General features: G+C 50.9%; 2 protein-coding genes and 1 pseudogene across 10 annotated transcripts; 1 reads left to right on the top strand and 2 right to left on the bottom strand.

Annotated features, from left to right (window-relative positions):
* Positions 1–28: 28 nt before the first annotated feature.
* Positions 29–10976, top strand: GMPR2 (guanosine monophosphate reductase 2). Of its 4 annotated transcripts, none has more exons than XM_082197818.1 (10): positions 29–178; positions 2331–2426; positions 3915–4034; positions 4506–4589; positions 4758–4931; positions 5785–5866; positions 6924–7030; positions 7587–7629; positions 7767–7926; positions 10339–10976. In XM_082197818.1, the coding sequence occupies exons 2-10, from the start codon at positions 2340–2342 to the stop codon at positions 10532–10534; spliced, it is 1053 nt and encodes a 350-aa protein (XP_082053944.1). In that variant the 5' UTR covers positions 29–178; positions 2331–2339; the 3' UTR covers positions 10535–10976. The 4 variants fall into 4 exon arrangements, with proteins under 4 accessions (XP_082053944.1, XP_082053947.1, XP_082053945.1 ...); XM_082197821.1 differs by having other exon boundaries at positions 31–194; XM_082197819.1 differs by lacking the exon at positions 29–178 and adding an exon at positions 182–283.
* Positions 10763–18619, bottom strand: TINF2 (TERF1 interacting nuclear factor 2). 5 transcript variants are annotated; one of them, XM_082197832.1, is made up of 11 exons: positions 18493–18619; positions 16064–16291; positions 15015–15116; positions 13933–14034; positions 13075–13185; positions 12838–12937; positions 12627–12759; positions 12500–12537; positions 11706–11764; positions 11150–11223; positions 10763–11062 (listed from the first exon to the last, which is right to left on the bottom strand). In XM_082197832.1, exons 2-11 carry the CDS (start codon positions 16286–16288, stop codon positions 11020–11022), a joined length of 987 nt encoding a protein of 328 aa, XP_082053958.1. In that variant the 5' UTR covers positions 16289–16291; positions 18493–18619; the 3' UTR covers positions 10763–11019. The 5 variants fall into 5 exon arrangements, with proteins under 5 accessions (XP_082053958.1, XP_082053959.1, XP_082053960.1 ...); XM_082197833.1 differs by having other exon boundaries at positions 18371–18500; XM_082197834.1 differs by lacking the exon at positions 11150–11223.
* Positions 15472–15993, bottom strand: LOC309518115 (large ribosomal subunit protein eL28 pseudogene; annotated as a pseudogene). Its single transcript has one exon. The product of its transcript is annotated as a large ribosomal subunit protein eL28 pseudogene (transcript).
* Positions 18620–19838: the final 1219 nt, after the last annotated feature.

Below are 19838 nucleotides of genomic sequence, written 5' to 3'. Positions count from 1 at the left end.
CCGCTCTGCACTGTTATAGCAGTGAGGGAAGAAGACCACAAGGTCCACAAGGCAGTGCGCCGATGAGGTTCAGAAGGACCAGGAGGGAAGGGGGGGCGTGGTCGAGCGGTGAGAAGCCGGGTGGAACCGCGCCGTTGTGGAAACGAGCCTCGCGCTGACTCCTGCCTTCTGAGCTCGGGTAGCCGCAACCGGAAGTGCGCGCGGTGGGGGGGGGCGCCCAAGGGTGAACCGGAAGTAGGGCCCCTCGGAATTGTCCCCCCAAAACAAACCCCACATTCGTCGTGTGAACCGCGCCCCCTTGGCTTTGAGTGGGGTTGGGGTCCGGGGCAGCGTTGCAGAGTTAGCATGAGTCCTGCTAACATGGCAGTGCATTGCTGGGGGAGGGGCCAGGTGGTGGGTTTGAGGGCCCCTGTCCCAGGATGCTGGCAGTGGCGCCCCACTGGTTTCGAGAGAGTCGGCCGCCCCCCAGGCATGCTCAAACGCTGGGGTCAGTCATACGGACGCTTCCCTGGAAGTGCGTCCCTTTCAAAACCTGCTGACCATTTATAGCATGTTACGGAAATTACGGGGCGGGGGGGGGGGGACACACCTTTAAAGTTAAATTTAAAAAATTTCTTCCAGTAGCACCTTAAAGACCAACTAAGTTAGTTCTTGGTATGAGCTTTCGTGTGCATGCACACTTCTTCAGATACACTGAAACAGAAGTTGCCAGATCCTTCTATATAGTGAGAAGGTGGGGAGGGGTATTACTCAGAAGGGTGGTGGGAATGGGAGATTGGCAGATAGCTATCTGTTTCAGTGTATCTGTTTCAGTGTATCCGAAGAAGTGTGCATGCACACGAAAGCTCATACCAAGAACTAACTGAGTTGGCCTTTAAGGTGCTACTGGAAGATTTTTTTTTTTATTTTGACTATGGCAGACCAACACGGCTACCTATCTGTAACTTAAAGTTAAATGTTACAGATATTATGCCTGAATGTATCCTTTCAACTTGACAGCTCAGGGAAGTTACCTAGCTTTAAAAATAATAGAAAATCATCTCCTTTGCCAGTTTCCTCCATTCCAAAGCTATTTCCCCCTTGAAAAAGGACTCCAGGAAGTTCCCAGAGGTGACCATTGCTGGGCTCATTGTTAGCCAAGGGAAGCCAAATCTCATCACCTGACTTGCCTCAGGCGCCAGACATGCAAAGGAACTTCTATTGTACTTTTGGGTGGTGGGTATTTAAGACATATTTGTCTATGCTAATCTTCTACCCAGTCTTGCCCTGCCATGTCTGCCTATGCTAATCTTGTACCAAGGACCTCTCTGGACATGTTTGCGAAGGTTAACCTCTCCCCTTTTGTGACATGTCAGTGATGTATAAATAATGCTGTACGAACTGTATTCTGGGATATGGTGGGAAAGTTTTAAAAGTCTTTGTCACCCCATCCTCGGGGTTCAAATTTCCTCTTTGAACCTATTGTGCAATAAACTTTGGTCTACAGCTATTTGCTCCGGTTGGTGGCTGGAATCCTTCCTTTATTCCACAGGAACCCGCCGGCTCTGCCCGACGACCTGGGTGACTGAGCACCCTCACACCTAGATTTTTCCGTAACAAGCATTAGGATGTGGGGTGGTGTTTCTGGAAGCGTAACAATAATGAAAGATAAAAGGTGCAAAGTCTTTGCAAAAGCCTGTAATCATCTCCGCTTCCGTTAGTGATAAGAGCTGCTGGTAGGTTTGGATGCCACAGCTCAGGACTAGGTTCATCAAGGCCTTGAAGACTGGTGACAAGCCCATAGAGGGAGACGATGGTGGAGGTTTTAATGTGGCAGGTGCTGCGGCAGATCTGAAGTATGTCGTGGGGTGTCTTAATCGTTAATTGTATTTGAAGTCCAAGGGGTAGGGTCTAAGAGGTGGTGGAGATGGAACTGTAGTTTGACAAACAACTGGTGACCAGAGGCTCAGACATGATGTAGAGAACAGAGATACAATGTGCCTAGTGTTTTTTCACAGAGTGGCATGCGTGGAATCACTGCGAGAAACTGAGGCAGAAGCAGAGGTCATGAACAGCTGTTAGTGTTAGCAAGCCGTGGTTCGTGGAAGCAACGCAAGTCACAGCCTGTAAGATAACTTGTGTTTTAATGCCAAAAACCACTGCTGGTTGCTATAGGAAAGTCTTTTCCATTTTCAGTTTCAATATGGACAAAATTGGCTTTGGAAAAAAATGTGTCTCTTAAACAGACAACGCTACCAATAAGAGTTTGTTCTACAGTTGTGCTCAGGTTGAATAGGCTAGGATTTTCTGCCTTGTGTCCCAGAGTGTGACCTTTTTGCTTTCCTTCCAAGGGGTCAAAGATGCCACACATCGACAATGACATTAAGTTAGACTTCAAGGATGTCCTCTTGAGGCCGAAACGGAGCACACTCAAGTCTCGGAGTGAGGTGAGAATGGCGCTTCAATGCCTTCCTGTATGTTACAGTTTGCTGAGACATAGGTGTGGGACACTGAACGGAGCCAGGGCATTTAAATGGAGACAAATCTGATATTTGAAGCCCTTCCCTCACTGGCTGGACTTGCTGTAATTGCTGACTGGAACGGGCTTAGGGGCACTTCCCTGTCACAGGGTCATGTTACAGAAGAAGAAGAGTTTGGATTTGATATCCCGCTTTATCACTACCCGAAGGAGTCTCAAAGCGGCTAACATTCTCCTTTCCCTTCCTCCCCCACAACAAACACTCTGTGGGGTGAGTGGGGCTGAGAGACTTCAGAGAAGTGTGACTGGCCCAAGGTCACCCAGCAGCTGCATGTGGAGGAGCGGGGAATCGAACCCAGTTCCCCAGATTACGAGACTACCGCTCTTAATCACTTCACCACACTGGCTCACAGATGTTTGCTTTGAAGCCATGAGGGCTAGTAACCTTTTTAAATAAAAGACATCGGCACCCTCACACCTCATGCTTAGCTTGGACCTGATATTTGCATCCCGGTCCTCCATCCTGAGGAATGGGGATATCAGGGACAACACTTTCTGCAGGTAAAGCTTAAGCTGAATCATCGATTTATCAGATTGCTGCCTTACGGGCGAGTACTACAGGACGTTTGGTTAAAGCCACAACAGAAGAGGGGAGAAACACGTCCCCCCCCTGCTGCTCCCTACTGGGAGACACTAGTTTCTACAGTGGTGCCCCGCAAGACGAAAAACCCGCTAGACGAAAGGGTTTTCCGTTTTTCGATGCGCTTCGCAAGACGAATTTCCCTATGGGCTTGCTTCGCAAGACGAAAACGTCTTGCGAGTCTTGCGATTTTTTTCGCTTTCCCCCCCTTTTTCTAAGCCGCTAATAGCCTTTTAGCCGCTAAGCCGCTAAGCCTTTAATAGCCGCTAAACCGCTAATAGCGCTAATCCGCTAATAGGGTTGCTTCGCAAGACGAAAAAACCACTAGACGAAGAGACTCACGGAACGGATTATTTTCGTCTTGTGAGGCACCACTGTACCTTCATGTGACACCTCAGAAGTTAGGAGCAGTGACTCCCAGGCCATATCACTCTTGCAGCCCTATACCTTTTACAGTGGTGCCCCGCAAGACGAATGCCTCGCAAGACGGAAAACCCGCTAGACGAAAGGGTTTTCCGTTTTGGAGGTGCTTCGCAAAACGAATTTCCTATGGGCTTGCTTCGCAAGACGACAATGTCTTGTGAGTTCCTGCTGGGTTTTTTCTTCTCTCCCCCCCCCCTTTTCTAAGCCGCTAAGCCACTTATCAGCTGATCCGATCAGCAGATAAGCCGCTAAAAGCCGCTAATAGCGCTAATCCGCTAATCCGTCAATGGGCTTGCTTCGCAAGACAAAAAAACCGCTAGACGAAGAGAATCACAGAACGGATTCTTTTCGTCTTGCGAGGCACCACCATATCTTGGTTTCCTTCCCTGCCAGGTGGATCTCATGAGGTCCTTCATATTCCGTAACTCCAAGCAGACGTACACAGGGATCCCCATCATTGCTGCCAACATGGACACGGTGGGCACCTTTGAGATGGCCAAGGTCCTCTGCAAGGTACGGTGGCTGTCGAGGCGGCCTGGTCACCCGGGTGCTGCAAGGGCTTCCTGCTTTGGCAGAGGCGCTGCTCCCTGCTAGCCCTGGCAAGGTGTTCAGCTTTGGGATCACTGGTTATTTATTTAATTAATTTGTATAGCGCCTTCCCTTGGACTATCTCAGGGTGGTTCACAGGGAGATCACAGGTTCACCCGGTTCCTTAACGGAGTTCACCTGATCAGCAGTAAAGGTGGATAGAGGGAAGACGGGAAATGTAATACCTGATCCCCATTTGGTGGTAGCTGCAGGGCAATGTTTTTCAGCCTTGGGTGCCCCCCAGAAGATGCTGGACTCCAACTCCCACCATCCCTGACCATTGGCCCAAGCTGACTGGATGATGGGAGTTGTAGTCTCAGCAACACCCAGAGTAGAAGGATGCCTGCTCTAGGGCTGTTTCCTCAGTGTCTGCTTCCCCACAATCTCTCTTCCCAGTTCTCTCTCTTCACCACTATCCACAAACACTACAGTCTGGACCAGTGGAAAGCGTTTGCAGCGGAGAACCCAGAATGCCTGCTGGTGAGTGAATGTTGTCCCCCTCGCTTGGGCTTCAGGCCACCTGACATGAGCTGCTCCCCTGGGTCATCCGCTGAGTCGCCCCCACGTCTCAAATTGCCCTGGGGAAGAGGGCAATCCCGTCTCCTCTCTGCCTAGTTCTTTACCATCTGTCCTGGTCCTTCTCCCCAGAACGTGGCAGCCAGTTCAGGCACCGGCCCCTCCGACTTTGAGCAGCTGGAACAGATCCTGGAGACGGTGCCGCAGGTGCGCTACATCTGCCTGGACGTGGCTAATGGATACTCAGAGCACTTTGTCCAGTTCCTGAAGGATGTGCGCAAGCGGTTTCCGGATCACACCATCATTGTATGTTTCATCTTTCTTGGGCTTCCCTTTGCAGCATCCACTTCGCCACTGGAAGGACTTGATGGGCCTTCAGCCCAATCCTGCAAGGCTCTTCCTTATTTATTTTACTCCCGATATTTCTGCCGTGTCTGGACAGTCTTCAAGGGTAGCCCTAAGTGGAGTGTATTGCAGTAGTCAAGACAGGAGGTTACCAGAACGTACAGTGGTACCTCGGGTTAAAAATTTAATTCGTTCTGGAGGTCCGTTCTTAACCTGAAACCGTTCTTAACCTGAGGTACCACTTTAGCTAATGGGGCCTCCCACAGCCGCCATGCCGCCGGAGCATGATTTCTGCTCTCACCCAGAAGCAAAGTTCTTAACCTGAGGTACTATTTCTGGGTTAGCGGAGTCTGTAACCTGAAGCATCTGTAACCTGAAGCATCTGTAACCCGAGGTACCACTGTATAGGACTACAGTGGTACCTCTGCTTACGTATTTAATTCGTTCTGGAGGTCCATTCTTAACCTGAAACTGTTCTTAACCTGAAGCACCACTTTAGCTAATGGGGCCTCCTGCTGCACGATTTCTGTTCTCATCCTGAAGCAAAGTTCTTAACCCGAGGTACTATTTCTGGTTAGCGGAGTCTGTAACCTGAAGCGTATGTAACCCGAGGTACCACTGTATATGGCAAGGCTGTCTATGTTTTCTCACCACGTCCCTCTATTTTTTTCATATCCCTCACATTATTTCCACACCATGCTGTAGCCTTGGTCTTGGAGCCTTCAGAATTTCACCCATATATCCTACCATTGCATGTTTCAGCCAAGCCAAGCTCTTTGGTCCTACAAGTCAGACTTTTTTTTCTCTTCACCAGGCTGGAAATGTGGTGACAGGGGAGATGGTGGAAGAGCTAATCTTATCAGGAGCTGATATAATCAAAGTGGGGATTGGCCCAGGTAAGCGCAGAAGGGTGGGTGAACTTTGGGGCCAGATCCATCTTGGGGTTATGGCAGGAGTCTTGTGTTAAACTGAAGGGACCCTTATTTATTCAGTGATTATGCTCTTAAGGTTGGATAGGTTGTTAGGCAGAAGAGGTCCTTTAGGGCAGGCGTGGAGAATCTTTCTGACCCCACTAGCTAGATCTTTATCAGGATTTGCCCCCTCCTGTGCCATTGGTTTGGGTTCTACCCTCCAGAGTGGGAGAAAACAAGCTTGCCCCATCTTCCGTGTGACAGCCCTTGATCAAATATATCTCTCCTCAGTCTCCTCTTTTCCAGACTAAACACACCCAACTGCCTCAACCATACCTTTTAAATGGTGCTCTTTTTTAAACAGAGCCTGGGCGGCCGTCTGTCCTGGGAGTGGGGGCACACGTCGAATCTCAGTCGAGGGACGACAGGAGGTCTTTCAAGTCCTGTCCTGCCCCAACTCTCTCCGTCCCTCTGAAACGGCAGGCTGGCTAGGTTAAACCACTTGCAAAGGGTAAAAATGTATTGTGAAGTGATCCATAATGAATTGGGGAAAAAGCACTGTCCCCCCTCAAAGTTTACTCCCCCCCCCAAAAAAAAACCCAGAGTCCTTTCTGTTGGGGATAATTCAGACTGAAATTCCCAGGTGTCAAAAAAGGTTATTTACTGCAGCCCGTGTTTCATTAGCCCCAAAATGGAAAACGAGCGAGGTGCCAACTAAAGAAGAATGGCAACTTAAGCTGACAGAATATGCACAGCTTGCAGATTTAACATATAGAATACGAGAACAAGAAGAACATACATTTAGAGAAGATTGGAAAACGTTTATTGAATATATGGGAAATAATTGTGCACAGCTGAAAACGCTGGCAGCATTAAGATAAATTCAACAGTGTAAATAAGTTTTTATGATCTGTAAAATGAACCATGGAAAGAGAAGGGAAGTCGTTGGTATCTTAAGGATGTAAAATGAGCATTTTAAACCGCAAAACAGAAAAGTTAATAAAAATTATATATATAAACCACTTGCCTTGTCTCCTCTCAGGCTCGGTTTGTACCACGCGGAAGAAGACGGGGGTCGGCTACCCCCAGCTCAGCGCTGTCATGGAATGTGCCGACGCCGCCCACGGCCTCAATGGACACATCATCTCGGTGAGACGCCCGTCTCCTCCCTTGCCAGGTCCAGTGGACCAAGGGGTGACAGGAGCCTTAACTATGCCGGAGCCCCTTTGGAGCTCTGCCTACCCATTGTTCTTGAACTACAATTCCCATCATTCCTGCCTGTGGCTGTATTGGCGGGGGCTGAAGGAGCTGGAGTCTTAGCAGCACCTGTGGGGCCTGTTTCAAAAATCTGTCCTGGGATCCAACTTTTTCTCTTCCCAGTGGCACGAGAAAGCATCCAGGCAAACCCCACGTTTTCCTGTCTGTACGGCGAGCGTTCCATTTCCCTGCCCCCTCAATTGGCCGCCATTTTACAGGGGGTCTTGGGAGGACAGCCCTGACCGCTGCAGAGGGTATGATCCGGTTTAATAACTCTAGGACAGCTGCGCCGCTGGTTCTGACCTCTTAAGCACAGGCTTTCCAGGCGTGAGGACTAGTGGCTCGTCCAAGCCTTTTGCTAAGAGAAGGCAGGCGCTTAGGATGGCAGCCGTAGGGAGACTGAACGAGGAATGCAGAGATTGTCCTTCCGCCCTCCTCTCTCCTGCAGGACGGAGGCTGCAGCTGCCCAGGAGACGTTGCAAAGGCTTTTGGTAAAAATTAAAACTCCCGTTCTTCCAACTTCCCTGGGTCCATCTGTCGGGGTGGCGGCAGAACCCCGAGAGGTTCTCAGGGTCCCGCAGCTAAAGCCGCCTGTCTCACACGCCTCCCAATTCCGTTGTGGGTGCAGGTGCCGGCGCGGACTTCGTCATGCTGGGGGGGATGCTGGCAGGGCACACCGAATCCGGCGGGGAGCTCATTGAGAAGGAAGGCAAGCAGTACAAGCTCTTTTACGGCATGAGCTCAGAGGTGGCCATGAAGAAGTATGCTGGGGGCGTGGCAGAATACAGGTACGGTGGCAGAAATGAGTGTTTGTGCTCACTCCTTTCCCCCTTCCGTTACCCAGTTCACATTCACTACTCTGTGTAAAATGTTGCAGAGTAAAGCACTCCGATTGGAGTACTGTGTCCAGTTCTGGGCACCACAATTCAAGAAGGACACTGACCAACTGGAACGTGTCCAGAGGAGGGCAACCAAAATGGTCAAGGGCCTGGAAACGATGCCTTATGAGGAACGGCTAAGGGATCTGGGCATGTTTAGCCTGGAGAAGAGGAGGTTAAGGGGTGATATGATAGCCATGTTCAAATATATAAAAGGATGTCACATAGAGGAGGGAGAAAGGTTGTTTTCTGCTGCTCCGGAGAAGCGGACACGGAGCAATGGATCCAAACTACAAGAAAGACGATTCCACCTAAACATTAGGAAGAACTTCCTGACAGTAAGAGCTGTTTGACAGTGGAATTTGCTGCCCAGGAGTGTGGTGGAGTCTCCTCCTTTGGAGGTCTTTTAGCAGAGGCTTGACAACCATATGTCAGGAGTGCTCTGATGGTGTTTCCTGCTTGGCAGGGGGTTGGACTCGATGGCCCTTGTGGTCTCTTCCAACTCTATGATTCTATGATTCTAGGGCAATAAGATAATAATTTATTCCTTAGGCACCAGCCATCTGACTGGGTTGACCCAGCCACTCTTGGCGGCTGCCAACAGAATATTAAAACACAAAAAAGCATTACGCCCACTCAACCACTTCTGTCGGCAGAATCGGCACTGCTACGGGTACCACGTTAACACCTGCGTAGGTAGGAAATGGATCTTTGGACCTCCCTGCCTCTTGAACAACAGGCAGCTGCCTCCACTGTACTTTTTATGGCACCTGCTGAACACATTTTTGTTTAGGCAAGCCTTGCAGGGCATGCAGACCATTGACATGAGTTTTAATATGTTTTTATTGCTGATTTTCATTAGCTTTTGAATGTTTTGAATAGCTGTTTTTACCAATGACTTTATTCGTTTTGTAAACCACCGTTTTTTGTTTATGATCACGCGGTATATAAATTTCCTGAAATAAAAATCAGCCAATGTTCCGCAGCCGCCGAGCACATTGTCCTCGTTGGTAGCTGTGGCCCACAAAATGGTGGTGAGCTGTGGAACGTTTCCCCACTCCAGATTTTTCCTATTTCTGCCAGGCCGAGTCTGCCAATACCTCTTCCTTGCACGCAGGTGTTGCTGTTTGGGCTACATAAGTATCAACCCAAATGCCTGAGCATCTCAAGTACAGTCATACCTTGGATCTCAAACGCCTCAGTTCCCGAACAAATCGGCTCCCGATTGAAACCTGGGAGTGTTCCAGTTTTTGAACTATTTTTGGAAGCAAAACATCTGGCGCGGCTTCCGACTGGCTGAAGGATGCTCCTGCAGCCAACTGGAAGCCACACCTTGGTTTTCGAACGGTTCCAGGAGTCCGACTCCCGGAATGCATTCTGTTCGAGAACCAAGGCAGGACTGTAGAGGGAACAAAAGCACAACTGTAGTCTCTTGGGTGGAAATCTGATCGCTAAGAGCCAGACAAGGGCATGTCAGTAACAGAGCACAGGACAGCTTTTGTGAGGGAAAGGGAAAGGTCAGTCAGGCTGGGAGGAAACCTCACAAGGTCTAGGGAGGCAGTCATCAGGTGGAAAAGCAGGGAAGGCAAGGAGTCTTGTGATCATGGCACAAGTTGTCGTGGCATTTTTAACCCAGAAGCATCCTTGCTGTGATGCACGAGTGGGAAAACTCTGGCAGCTCCCATCAGCCACAGCAAGCATGGCCAATAGCAAGAGATGAAGGGAGTTGCTCCTCACAGAATCAGAGAATGAAATGCAGGAAGTGGGGTGATGGGGCAAGATGCCTCTTTGCCGCTCTAGCCACACAAACTCTCCTATATTTCTAGTAAAGGTTATGGTGTTGAAGGTTCAAGCAAAGGTTCAAGCAAAATCTCAGCTTGAATTTTTCCTGAGCCTGATGTCAAGCCTGGGAAGAGAGGGAGGGATGGTTCCCCCCAAATGGCTGGATGAAGCTGGGGCCTAGAGCTTCTCTGCAGCTCCAGTAATAGAGCCAGTGTGGTGTAGTGGTTCAGAGCGGTGGACTCGTAATCTGGTGAACTGGGTTCGCGTCTCCGCTCCTCCACATGCAGCTGCTGGGTGACCTTGGGCCAGTCACACTTCTCTGAAGTCTCTCAGCCCCACTCACCTCACAGAGTGTTTGTTGTGGGGGAGGAAGGGAAAAGGAGATTTTAGCTGTTAGTTAGTTGTTGAGACTCCTTAGGGTAGTGATAAAGCAGGATATCAAATCCAAACTCCTCCTATTCTTCTACCTGCTAAGTGTACGAGGAGGGGGAGCTGGACAGTCCCTGCCCAGCTGCTAATATCTCTCTCTTCCCCCTGCAGGGCATCTGAGGGGAAGGTGGTGCAAGTGCCATTCAAGGGCGATGTGGAACACACCTTGCGGGACATCATGGGCGGCATCCGCTCCACCTGCACGTACGTGGGGGCTGCCAAGCTGAAGGAGCTCAGCCGCAGGACCACCTTCATCCGGGTCACCCAGCAAGCCAACCCCATCTTCGGCGAGGCCAGCCAACCCTGACCTCCGCCCCACGAGACAGCGGCTGCTCCCGGGCCACTCCAGTGGGAGTATTTGCACAGGCTGGCAAGCTGGAGCGCTGGCGGGTTTACAAGCACCAGGCCTGGCGCTGACCAAATCCACCCCGTGCCCGACGCCAGGCTGGCACTCCGTACTCCCCTCCACTGCATTCCTCGCTCAGTCCAGTATAGGCAGACCGCCCTCCGCTTGTGAGTAGAAAGGAGACGTGCGTCTGTGTAATTATTTTATTCCAGTATTTGTACGCCAGTCCCGCTTCTGCGCTGCACAATTTGTGTCTTTCCTTCCCGAGACCAAACTCGAAAGGGAGCAGGGGAGGCGGTTTCCGTGGGCCAGGCCAAAGACGGGTTGGGAAAGACAACAGTGGAACAGCGCCAGAAACTTTTGCACTGTTTGCCGAAACCAAAAATAAAGCTCGGAAAATGTCTTTGTGCGGGCATGTTTGGAAGAGGAGACCAACGGGGCGGATGTCATGTTAGATGGGATGTCGTTGAGCCTGAAGATCTAGCGCACCTGGAGGAAGGGAAGGAGGCGAGAAAGAGGTTAAGGTGTGGCAAAGAACACCTTCCTAGGCAAGGGAGGGGGTGGGCAGCCACCCACTGATTCCTGGTGTTGCTAAGGTACTGCTGCAACGTGGGGATGAGGGTGTTGTGCCTGGTGCACTGGTAGTCTCCCTGTTGGAGGAGAAAGGGAGAAGAGGCCTTGGCTGGCTGCGCCTTCAAATCATACCGGCACACCTCCGCTTCAAGCTCAAGAAGGGGCACCTTCAACCCATCTCCACCAGCCTTATTTAAACATTAGTGCACCTGGTACTTTGCAGAGTGCTAGGTCCCTGCCCTGAGGAGCTTGCAATCAAAAATCTGACGAGGAACAGGGAAGCAAGATGCTGCTGTTTCAGTTGCACATGCTTGAGCTTGCTTACAGTTACGGCATGACAGCCTTTCACAACTGAGGGCCCTCGGTTTTGGACTACAACTCCCATCAGCCCCAGCTGGCTGCTCCAGGTGGGGATGGGGGGATTAAGGGGCTGAGCCAAAGGCTTCAGAGAAGCCCCACAGCTGTTCCTTCAGCATTCACCAGCCAAGGCCCTGGGCCTGACCTCCTGCACTCTCAAAACCGCCCCCCCCCATAGCATGCTGAGTATCTGGCTCCTCACCTTGACGAATGGGGAACTGCATCCGTCACTGCTTGAATCCAGGACAATATCCTCGACTTCTAGAAAGAGAACGGAAAGGGTTGTGGGTACTTGGCACATCCTTCGCTGCTCCCTTGCATAGCCAGGGCTGCGTCTTCTCACCAGGTCAATGCAAGGAGAATGTGGTGGCATCGCGGGATTTTTCTACCCTCCTTTGGAAAGGGGAGGGATGTGGAAATTGGGGGCAGGCCCGTCAGGTCAGGGCCCTGCAGTTAGCGAGGGGGGTGGTGGTGGTAATGGGGGAACTGAGGTCCCTGCTGAGCTCCTCTAACCCTGGTCATTCCAAACCTACGCCACGCCACAGCCCCTCCACCCTGTCTGCTCCCGATACACTCCCTTCCTTGAGAGATGTTCCTGGAAACGGGAGACTGAAACACAGAACGGGAAAATGCGGAGTGATTTGGGGAGCAGGGGACAGGCATCTCACGGAGGAGGGATAACAGCCAGCCCTCAAAACCTGGTTGGCCAACCCTGCTTTCTACTGTCAAATCTGCACATTTGTTCTGCAAAAAATCCAAACGCTGGAACCACCCCCCAGTGAGTCTTCATATGGTTTTTCTTCAGCTGCTGCCCTCCAGCTGCTTTTGGATTATGACAATCCCTGGCTGGGGCTGATGGGAAGCGTAGCCCAATGTAAGGTTACCAAGGCAGGGAGGCTGGAGTAAACTCTTTGAAAACAAAACAATACATTCAATTCCCAGAATTGTACTTGCCCACATAGTGGGGAGAGATTCATAGAAGCAAGGACTACCTACCCATTCCCTGGTTGCCCAGTCGACGTCTGGGGGAATCCCTAAAGGAGGGAGAGAAAAGAAGAAGATAGAACAAGCTGTTTAGGGGCAGGGGGAATCAGGGAAACGAGGAGGACAGGGAGACACTTACTGTTCCTGGGCGCAGGGCGAACTACTCCTGTATGTGTGCGCCTGGGAGGGCTCAAGTGTCCTATGTTCCCCCTCCTCCTCACTGTGAACTAGGGTGCTTGACAGGCGGGGAGAAGGTGGGTGCATAGGTAGTCCTGGAAGAAGGGTAAGAGGTTGCAAACAGGATGCACAGGGACGGAAGGCCAAGCAAGCCAAATGCCTTCTTTACCCACCTGCGGTCTGGTGCCCCATGGCGGAGAGGTAGCACAAGAGGATGCTGGAGTCCAGCTGGGGAGTCCCGCTTGGCCCTTGGAGGCAAGCAGTGTCCAGAAGCTGGGGAGAGGGGAGGCAAAAGTGAGGGCCAAGGCATGCCCATAAAGCCTGTGCCCTACCCTGGAGCCACGGGGGGCCCTCCACCACTTGGTTCCAGCCCATGCCCCACTGCTACTACTGCTACTGCTGCCTGGTACCTGCTGCAAATGGGGCTCAGGAAGGGTTTTCTCCAGTTGCCACAGGTAATCGTGAAAGAGCTCTTCGACCACCTGCATAAAGGCTTCTCCGTAATCCCTTTCCAGGTGCTCCTAAAAGGGAAAAAAATTAAGGATGCTTGCAATTGCCTCCAACCGAGGATCTATTCCGACACCCATCTTCAGAATAGGGATCTGATCTTCTATGAGACTGTCCATTTGCATCCACCTGCCCCAGCATTTTCTGTTACCGGGTGGGGGGCCCATGGGGGCCTGCAGAAGTCGTGGCACTAGGATCAGTATCCCTGATATTTGGCCATGTAGCTGGGGCTGATGAGAGTTGGGAGACCACAAAGATCTGATGGGCTTATTCCTGAAGCGGCTCTTGGGTAGAAAAAATATTTTCCACGATCTCTCAACTTAACTGAAGATGCCCCGATCAAATGTAGGATGTTCTGTATGCAAAGCATGTCCCATTCTATCATCACCATTGTCTTTGTTAACCCTCCCTTCACCCCAAGGTCCCAGGGCATGTTACAGCAACCAGGAGACCATATTAACAGCTTAATCAGCTTGCAATCACAAAAACAAGATGGGTCTTGGAAATAGACCCTCAAATGTCAAAAAAAACAGGGTGAATAGGTATGGCGTTTTCAGCATTTGCCAGAAGCTGTCTTATTTAGGAGCTGCCACAGAGAACGATCCTTCCTGGATCATAGTGTCTGAGGATGGAGGAACTATTGAGCTTGTCCCTTCAGTCCCGACTTCTGCCCAACACAGATAGCAAACCCACAACCAAACTTGCATTGTTCAAGTGCATGCCAGCCCGACTTTCCTCTCAACTTTGTCCCCCAGCCTCACCTGCACATACTTCTCCCTCTCCCTGCGGTCACTCAGCAACCCAAACACCAGATCCCGGAAGTTCTCCTGAGCCACCCGCACCATCTCCATGTCCTGAGGCGTCTGGGGGTGAAAGGAAGAGATGGCCACAGTAATAAAATAATAATAATAATAAATTTTATTTATACCCCGCCCTCCCCAGCAAAGACCTCAGGGCGGCTAACCCCAGATATAAAACAATTGATTAAAATACAACTTAAAAACAAGATTAAAATACAACATTAAAATGCAGCCTCATTTCAATAGTAGCTCAAATCAAAAACATTTTGGGAATGAAAACGTCAAATCTTCACCACGGCCAACTATTTAGACTGGTCCTACATGGGCCAGAAAAAGCCAGGGAAGGCCCCAAATAGGAGTTCCATCACAGAAGGAAAAAGGAAAGAGGAAAGAGGGGAAGGGGATCAAGTTGATTCCAATCCAAAGGCCAGGCGGAACAACTCTGTCTTACAGGCCCTGCAGAAAGAAATCAGATCTCTGTCTCATGAGACAGAGTGTTCCACCAGGCCGGAGCCAGTGTTGAAAAGGCCCTGGCTCTGGTTGAGGCTAATCTGACTTCCTTAGGGCCCGGGGCCTCTAGGGTGTTGCTATTTATGGACCTTAAGGTCCTCATCGGGGCATACCAGGAGAGGTGGTCCCGTAGGTACGAGGGTCCTAGGCCGTGAAGGGCTTTAAAGGTCAAAACCAGCACCTTAAATCTGACCCTGTACTCCACCGGGAGCCAGTGCAGCTGGAATAGCACTGGGTGAATATGCTCCCATGGCAGAGACCCCGTGAGGAGCCTCGCTGCAGCATTCTGCACCCGCTGGAGTTTCTGGGTCAGCTTCAAGGGCAGCCCCGCGTAGAGCGAATTACAATAGCCAAGCCTGGAGGTGACCGTCACGTGGATCACTGTGGCCAGGTCGGGGCGGGAAAGGGAAGGGACCAACTGCAGGGATGGCTGCTCCTTAACGAAAGGTGGGCAGCCTAGAAGGAGCATGGCAGGGAAGGACGCACGGTGGGAGGGGAGTCTGTCTCTGCTGAACATATATGCAGACACTCACAGCTTTGGTGTGGGGCTGAGTCTCCCCCTCTGGAAAGAACGTATCTAGAGCGTCATATATCTTCCCATTTGGCTGCTGCTCCTGAAACATGTTCATGATCACCTGATGCAAGAGAAAAAAAGGAAAGTCAAGGGAGCTGATCTCCTCTATGGTGACTTGGGAGAACTTGTGGGACAGGCGTAGGAGGAAAAGATCAAAGAACCATTTGGTAATAATAAGTGAAAACCAGCAAAGACTGACCAGGCTACTGAGACATATGGACCTTAGGCTGGCGCCTTCACTTGACTTCTTTGTTTAAGCCAGCCTATCCAGATATTTATAATGTTGACATGTGCTTTAAGCTGGGTTTTTTACTGATAATTTTATTGTTTTATTCTTTTTGTGAACTGCTTTGAAGCGTCTCACCCCCCAAGTCAAGTGGTAGATAAAAGAAAAAAACACTCTGGTTATTTCGGGGTTTTTTTCCCTGGTTCTAATCCTTTATTGGATAACCTGAGAACTGTTTTATGTAGCCTTTGTAGCCCGAGTTCGCTTCTTCTTCACCACCACCGGCTTCTGGCTGCGCAGAATTGCACTGGCACGACGCAAAGCACCCATGCTCAGGTCTTTGCGGTAGTTGTTCTTGCGGATGATGTGGCGGAGGCTGCTAAGAGTGGCATGGGCATTTCTGTTGATGGTGATCTTCTCGTAAGAGGTGGCTGGCTTCCGCTGTCCTGTACGCTTCTTGAGGACCACAACAATGCCCTTCCCACCAGCTGCAGGTTCCACCCTAACAGTCTTGCGATGAATCAGTCCATTTTAGCGGAAAGAGTTGCGGGCTTTGAGGTTGTTTGGTTCCGTGCTATATGTTTGCTTGCTCCTTTTGATAAGGAAACTTGAGCAGTTGAGCAATATCATCCATTGCAGATGGGCAGACATCGTGCAGAATCCTCCTTCTTGTGGCGACGGCCGGAAACGGAAAAGTGGTTATTTCGTTTTTAACTCCCCTCACCCTACCAATGCCACGGCATGACATCTGCACACACAAGAAACGTTGACCTGAGACCCACCTTTGCCTGCAGGCCTAACCGCAGCTTGGCATGGTGCCGGAAGTGCACCAAGTCAGGCGCCGCCTCCTTCACGGCTGCCAGCAGCGCCAGGACGCGAGGGAAGTCGTGGACATGCTGCTTCTGCACCACGTGCCAGGCTGCAGCGGCCACGAGCCGCAACGCGACGCAGGGATCAGTGGCCGCCCCTCCTATTGCTTCTGCCTCGTCCTCCTCCATGGCTGCCATCGCCTGAGGGGAGAGAAAGCAGAAGGATGGAAGGAAAAGTAAGACGTGAGCGACAGTGGGAGGTTGGCAACTGCAAGAGACAGTTTGGTGTAGCGGATGGAGCCCCGGACCAGGGTTCAAATCCCCACTCGGCCATGAATCTTAGGGGTCGACCTTGGACACCACTCGCTGCCTCTCAGCCAAACCCACCTCGCAAGGTTGTTGTGGGGATTAAATTAGGAAGAGGTGGGGAGAGCAATGTACTCCAGCTTGAGCCCCTTGGAGGAAAAGCTGAGATAGAAATGCAATACAGTGGTACCTCGGGTTAAGTACTTAATTCGTTCCGGAGGTCTGTTCATAACCTGAAACTGTTCTTAACCTGAAGCACCACTTTAGCTAATGGGGCCTCCCTCTGCTGCCACCGCGCAATTTCTGTTCTCATCCTGAAGCAAAGTTTTTAACCCGAGGTACTATTTCTGTGTTAGCGGAGCCTGTAACCTGAAGCGTATGTAACCCGAGGTACCACTGTAAATGAAAAAATGCCTCAACCAGGACTCAGAAAGACTATTCCTGGCCTAGCTTCTTACACCCACAGCTTCCTAGCCTCCTCTGCACTCAGGCAGCAGCCCCATCTCCCCTTCCGACCCCACAGAATAAGGCTCCATCCACTTGGCTCCTCTTACCCCACTGGCTTAATTTGCACAGCTGCTTCCCACTCCATTGCCCACCACACCTCCATTCTGTGTGCCCCTCCCTCCAATGAAGGCAGCTCCCACCACCACCACTGTGTAGTAGGGTTCAGTGTCAGATTAATAAGACCGGCGAGACCAGGGTTCAAATCTCCACTCCGCCCATGAAACTCCCTGGGTGACGTAGGAACATAAGAAGAAGAGCCCTGAAGCTGATCAGGCCTGAGGCCCTCTAACCCAGCATCCTCTTCTCACAGTGGCCAACCAGATGCCTGTGGGAAACTAAGAAGCAGAACCCAGAGCCCCTCTCTCCCTCCTGAGCTTTCCAGCAACTGGTGTCAGGAAGCTGCCCCAGACTGTGGAGACTGAGCAGAAGCAAAGTGGCTAGTAGCCATTGGCAGCCATCGATTTGCCCGGCCTCATTCTCAAGCCACCCGGCTTGGTGCCCATCCAAGATTAACCTCGCTATCACAATTTGTGCAGCTGTGAATAAATTTGTGAGCAAGTCCTTCCTAGCTTGCAAACCTTCCACCCCATCGTAAATCGATAATAACGCTACCTCTGGACTTTAACCCAGTGATTCCTGTTGCTGTTATTATTATTATTATTATTAGTAGTAGTAGTAGTAGTAATATTTATACCCAGCCTTTTTCTCAGATTGAGACTCAAGACGGCTTACAGATAAAAATACAAAAAAGCAGGCAAAACAGAAAAAGCAAAAAACATAGAAAAGTTAGCCATTAACAATTAATTAAACACTGATGGAATGAAAAATATAAAGAAATTGATTAAAAATACTGATTGTAACAACAAGAAAACCAACGCAGCACTTGCCCTTGCCTTAAAAAGTCCATTTCCAAAGGCCTGACGGAATAAAAAGGCCAATGGCAGAGAGACAACAAGGAGGGAGCCGGTCTAAATTCTCTAGGAAGGGAGATTTAGGGTCTGGAAGCAGAACAACGACCAACAGCCTTGATTCAGAGAGACCTACAAACAGCAGTAGGCCCAGGCCAAGTCGGTGTGAAAGTTGGTGTGTTCCCTCCTTAAACACCTTTTGCCAGAAAAATTGCACGTATTTACACCCCCACCACATGTGAACGTAATTCCAGGTTTCCTGGCACCCCTCTCCAACGTAACACCGAATATTCCTTGTTTATTTGACGTAATCTGACCCATCGCTGCCTCCTGAGGGAGAGAGTTCCGCAGGTTAACCGTGCGCCGCCGTGTGGAGGAGGACCTTCGTTTTCTCCTAAAAGTTAAGAGCCATTCAGCAGAGGAACGGGCTCCCTCGGGAGGCGGGGGGCTCTCCTTCCTTGGCCGGTTCCTGCATCGCAGGGGGTTGGGCTAGATGACCTTTGAGGGTCTCTTCCAACTCTACCGCCCTCCATGCCAACTTCCCCTCGGCCCAGCCCACCTCGCGGGGTGTCTTGTGGGGTGAGCAGGGGCAGAAGAACCGTCCCGGCCCCCTTCAGCTCCCTGTGCGGGCGAAAAGCGCGACGGAAGCGCAATAAATAACCCAATAAACAAGCGTCATACCCTTCTTCGTTGCCCTTGGCAACCGTTAGCCCTCGGCCGGGCTTCCGGCGGCTTCACTTCCGGCTGCGCATGCGCCCTTTTAACTCTTCCCTCTCCGCTTCTGCGGCACCCTGAGCTCGCTCGGTTCTCCTCCTTCTGCCGCTAAGCCCGGGCATTTCGGTTTTTTTTTTATTTCCCGCCGCGCTTCCGGCGCGTTTCTATGGGGATGCGCCTGACGTCACCCCGGCGCTTTCGTCACATCCGCTGGCGTTCCGCGGAAACCTTGGAGACGCGCTGTTTCCACACCGCCGCCGCCGCTCAAAATGAGCCACACAGCGGCCCCTGTCGGTCATTCTGGGAACCGCGGCCTCGTAGAGCAGCAGCCAATCAGGAACGAGGGGGTGGGGCGAGAGAGGAGTTTATGCAGATTTCAGAGCAGGGCGCCCACCTGGCCAGGTGGAGGTGGGCGGGGCCTAACGCGTTACACCAGCCCTGCAGTGTAGGCCGAGGTTAATATTGCACGTTGGGGAACCGGTGCTGGGAGCAAGAATACAGTCTGCAACTACCCTGCAGTGTGGTCCAGTGTTACTGCTTTGTTGCAGGCTGCGTTTTGTGTACAGTGGTACCTCGGGTTACAGACGCTTCAGGTTACAGACGCTTCAGGTTACATACGCTTCAGGTTACAGACTCCGCTAACCCAGAAATAGTGCTTCAGGTTAAGAACTTTGCTTCAGGATGAGAACAGAAAGTGTGCGACGCGGCAGCAGCAGGAGGCCCCATTAGCTAAAGTGGTGCTTCAGGTTAAGAACAGTTTCAGGTTAAGAACGGACCTCCGGAACGAATTAAGTACTTAACCTGAGGTACCACTGTATACTGTACAGTAATACCTCGTGTTGCGTTAGGTTCATGTTGCGTCTTTTTCGCCACATGTGCAGAAACGCTCTATTGCGCATGCCCAGAAACAGCGCTCTAGTTATTGACTTTTTGGGGTGCAAATGGCACCCCAGAATGGATCAAGTCCGTAACTAGAGGTACCACTGTACATGAGAGAGGCAACATCCAATACACATCTTGTAATAATAATAATGATAATAATATTTTTGTTATTTATAGCCCACCTATCTGGCTGGGTTTCCCCAGCCACTCTGGGTAGCATACAGCACATAAAAGAAAGTAAAACATTAGACATTAAAAATTTCCCAATACAGGGTTGCCTTCAGATGTCTTCCAAAGGTCAGATAGTTGTTTATTTCCTTAACATCTGATGGGAGGGCATTCCACAGGGCAGGCGCCACTACTGAGAAGGCCCTCTGCCTAGTTCTCTGTAACCTCACTTCTCACAGGGAGGGAACCCCCAGAAGGCCCTT

Source organism: Podarcis vaucheri, assembly GCF_965113315.1.
Source record: "Podarcis vaucheri genome assembly, chromosome: 13".
Taxonomy (NCBI): Eukaryota; Metazoa; Chordata; class Lepidosauria; order Squamata; family Lacertidae; genus Podarcis; species Podarcis vaucheri.
The sequence above is the reverse complement of the archived record's forward strand: the minus strand, read 5'-3'. Positions and strand labels throughout refer to the sequence as shown.

Coding starts and splice junctions, on each gene's coding strand:
- TINF2 (XM_082197832.1), bottom strand. CDS start 16,288: ATGGCAGCCATGGAGGAGGACGAGGCAGAAGCAATAGGAGGGGCGGCC. Junction 15,117..16,063: donor GGTTAGGCCTGCAGGCAAAG/GTGGGTCTCAGG, acceptor CTCTTGCATCAG/GTGATCATGAACATGTTTCA. Junction 12,938..13,074: donor CTGAGCCCCATTTGCAGCAG/GTACCAGGCAGC, acceptor CCCTCTCCCCAG/CTTCTGGACACTGCTTGCCT.
- GMPR2 (XM_082197818.1), top strand. CDS start 2,340: ATGCCACACATCGACAATGACATTAAGTTAGACTTCAAGGATGTCCTC. Junction 2,427..3,914: donor CACTCAAGTCTCGGAGTGAG/GTGAGAATGGCG, acceptor CTTCCCTGCCAG/GTGGATCTCATGAGGTCCTT. Junction 4,932..5,784: donor TTCCGGATCACACCATCATT/GTATGTTTCATC, acceptor TCTCTTCACCAG/GCTGGAAATGTGGTGACAGG.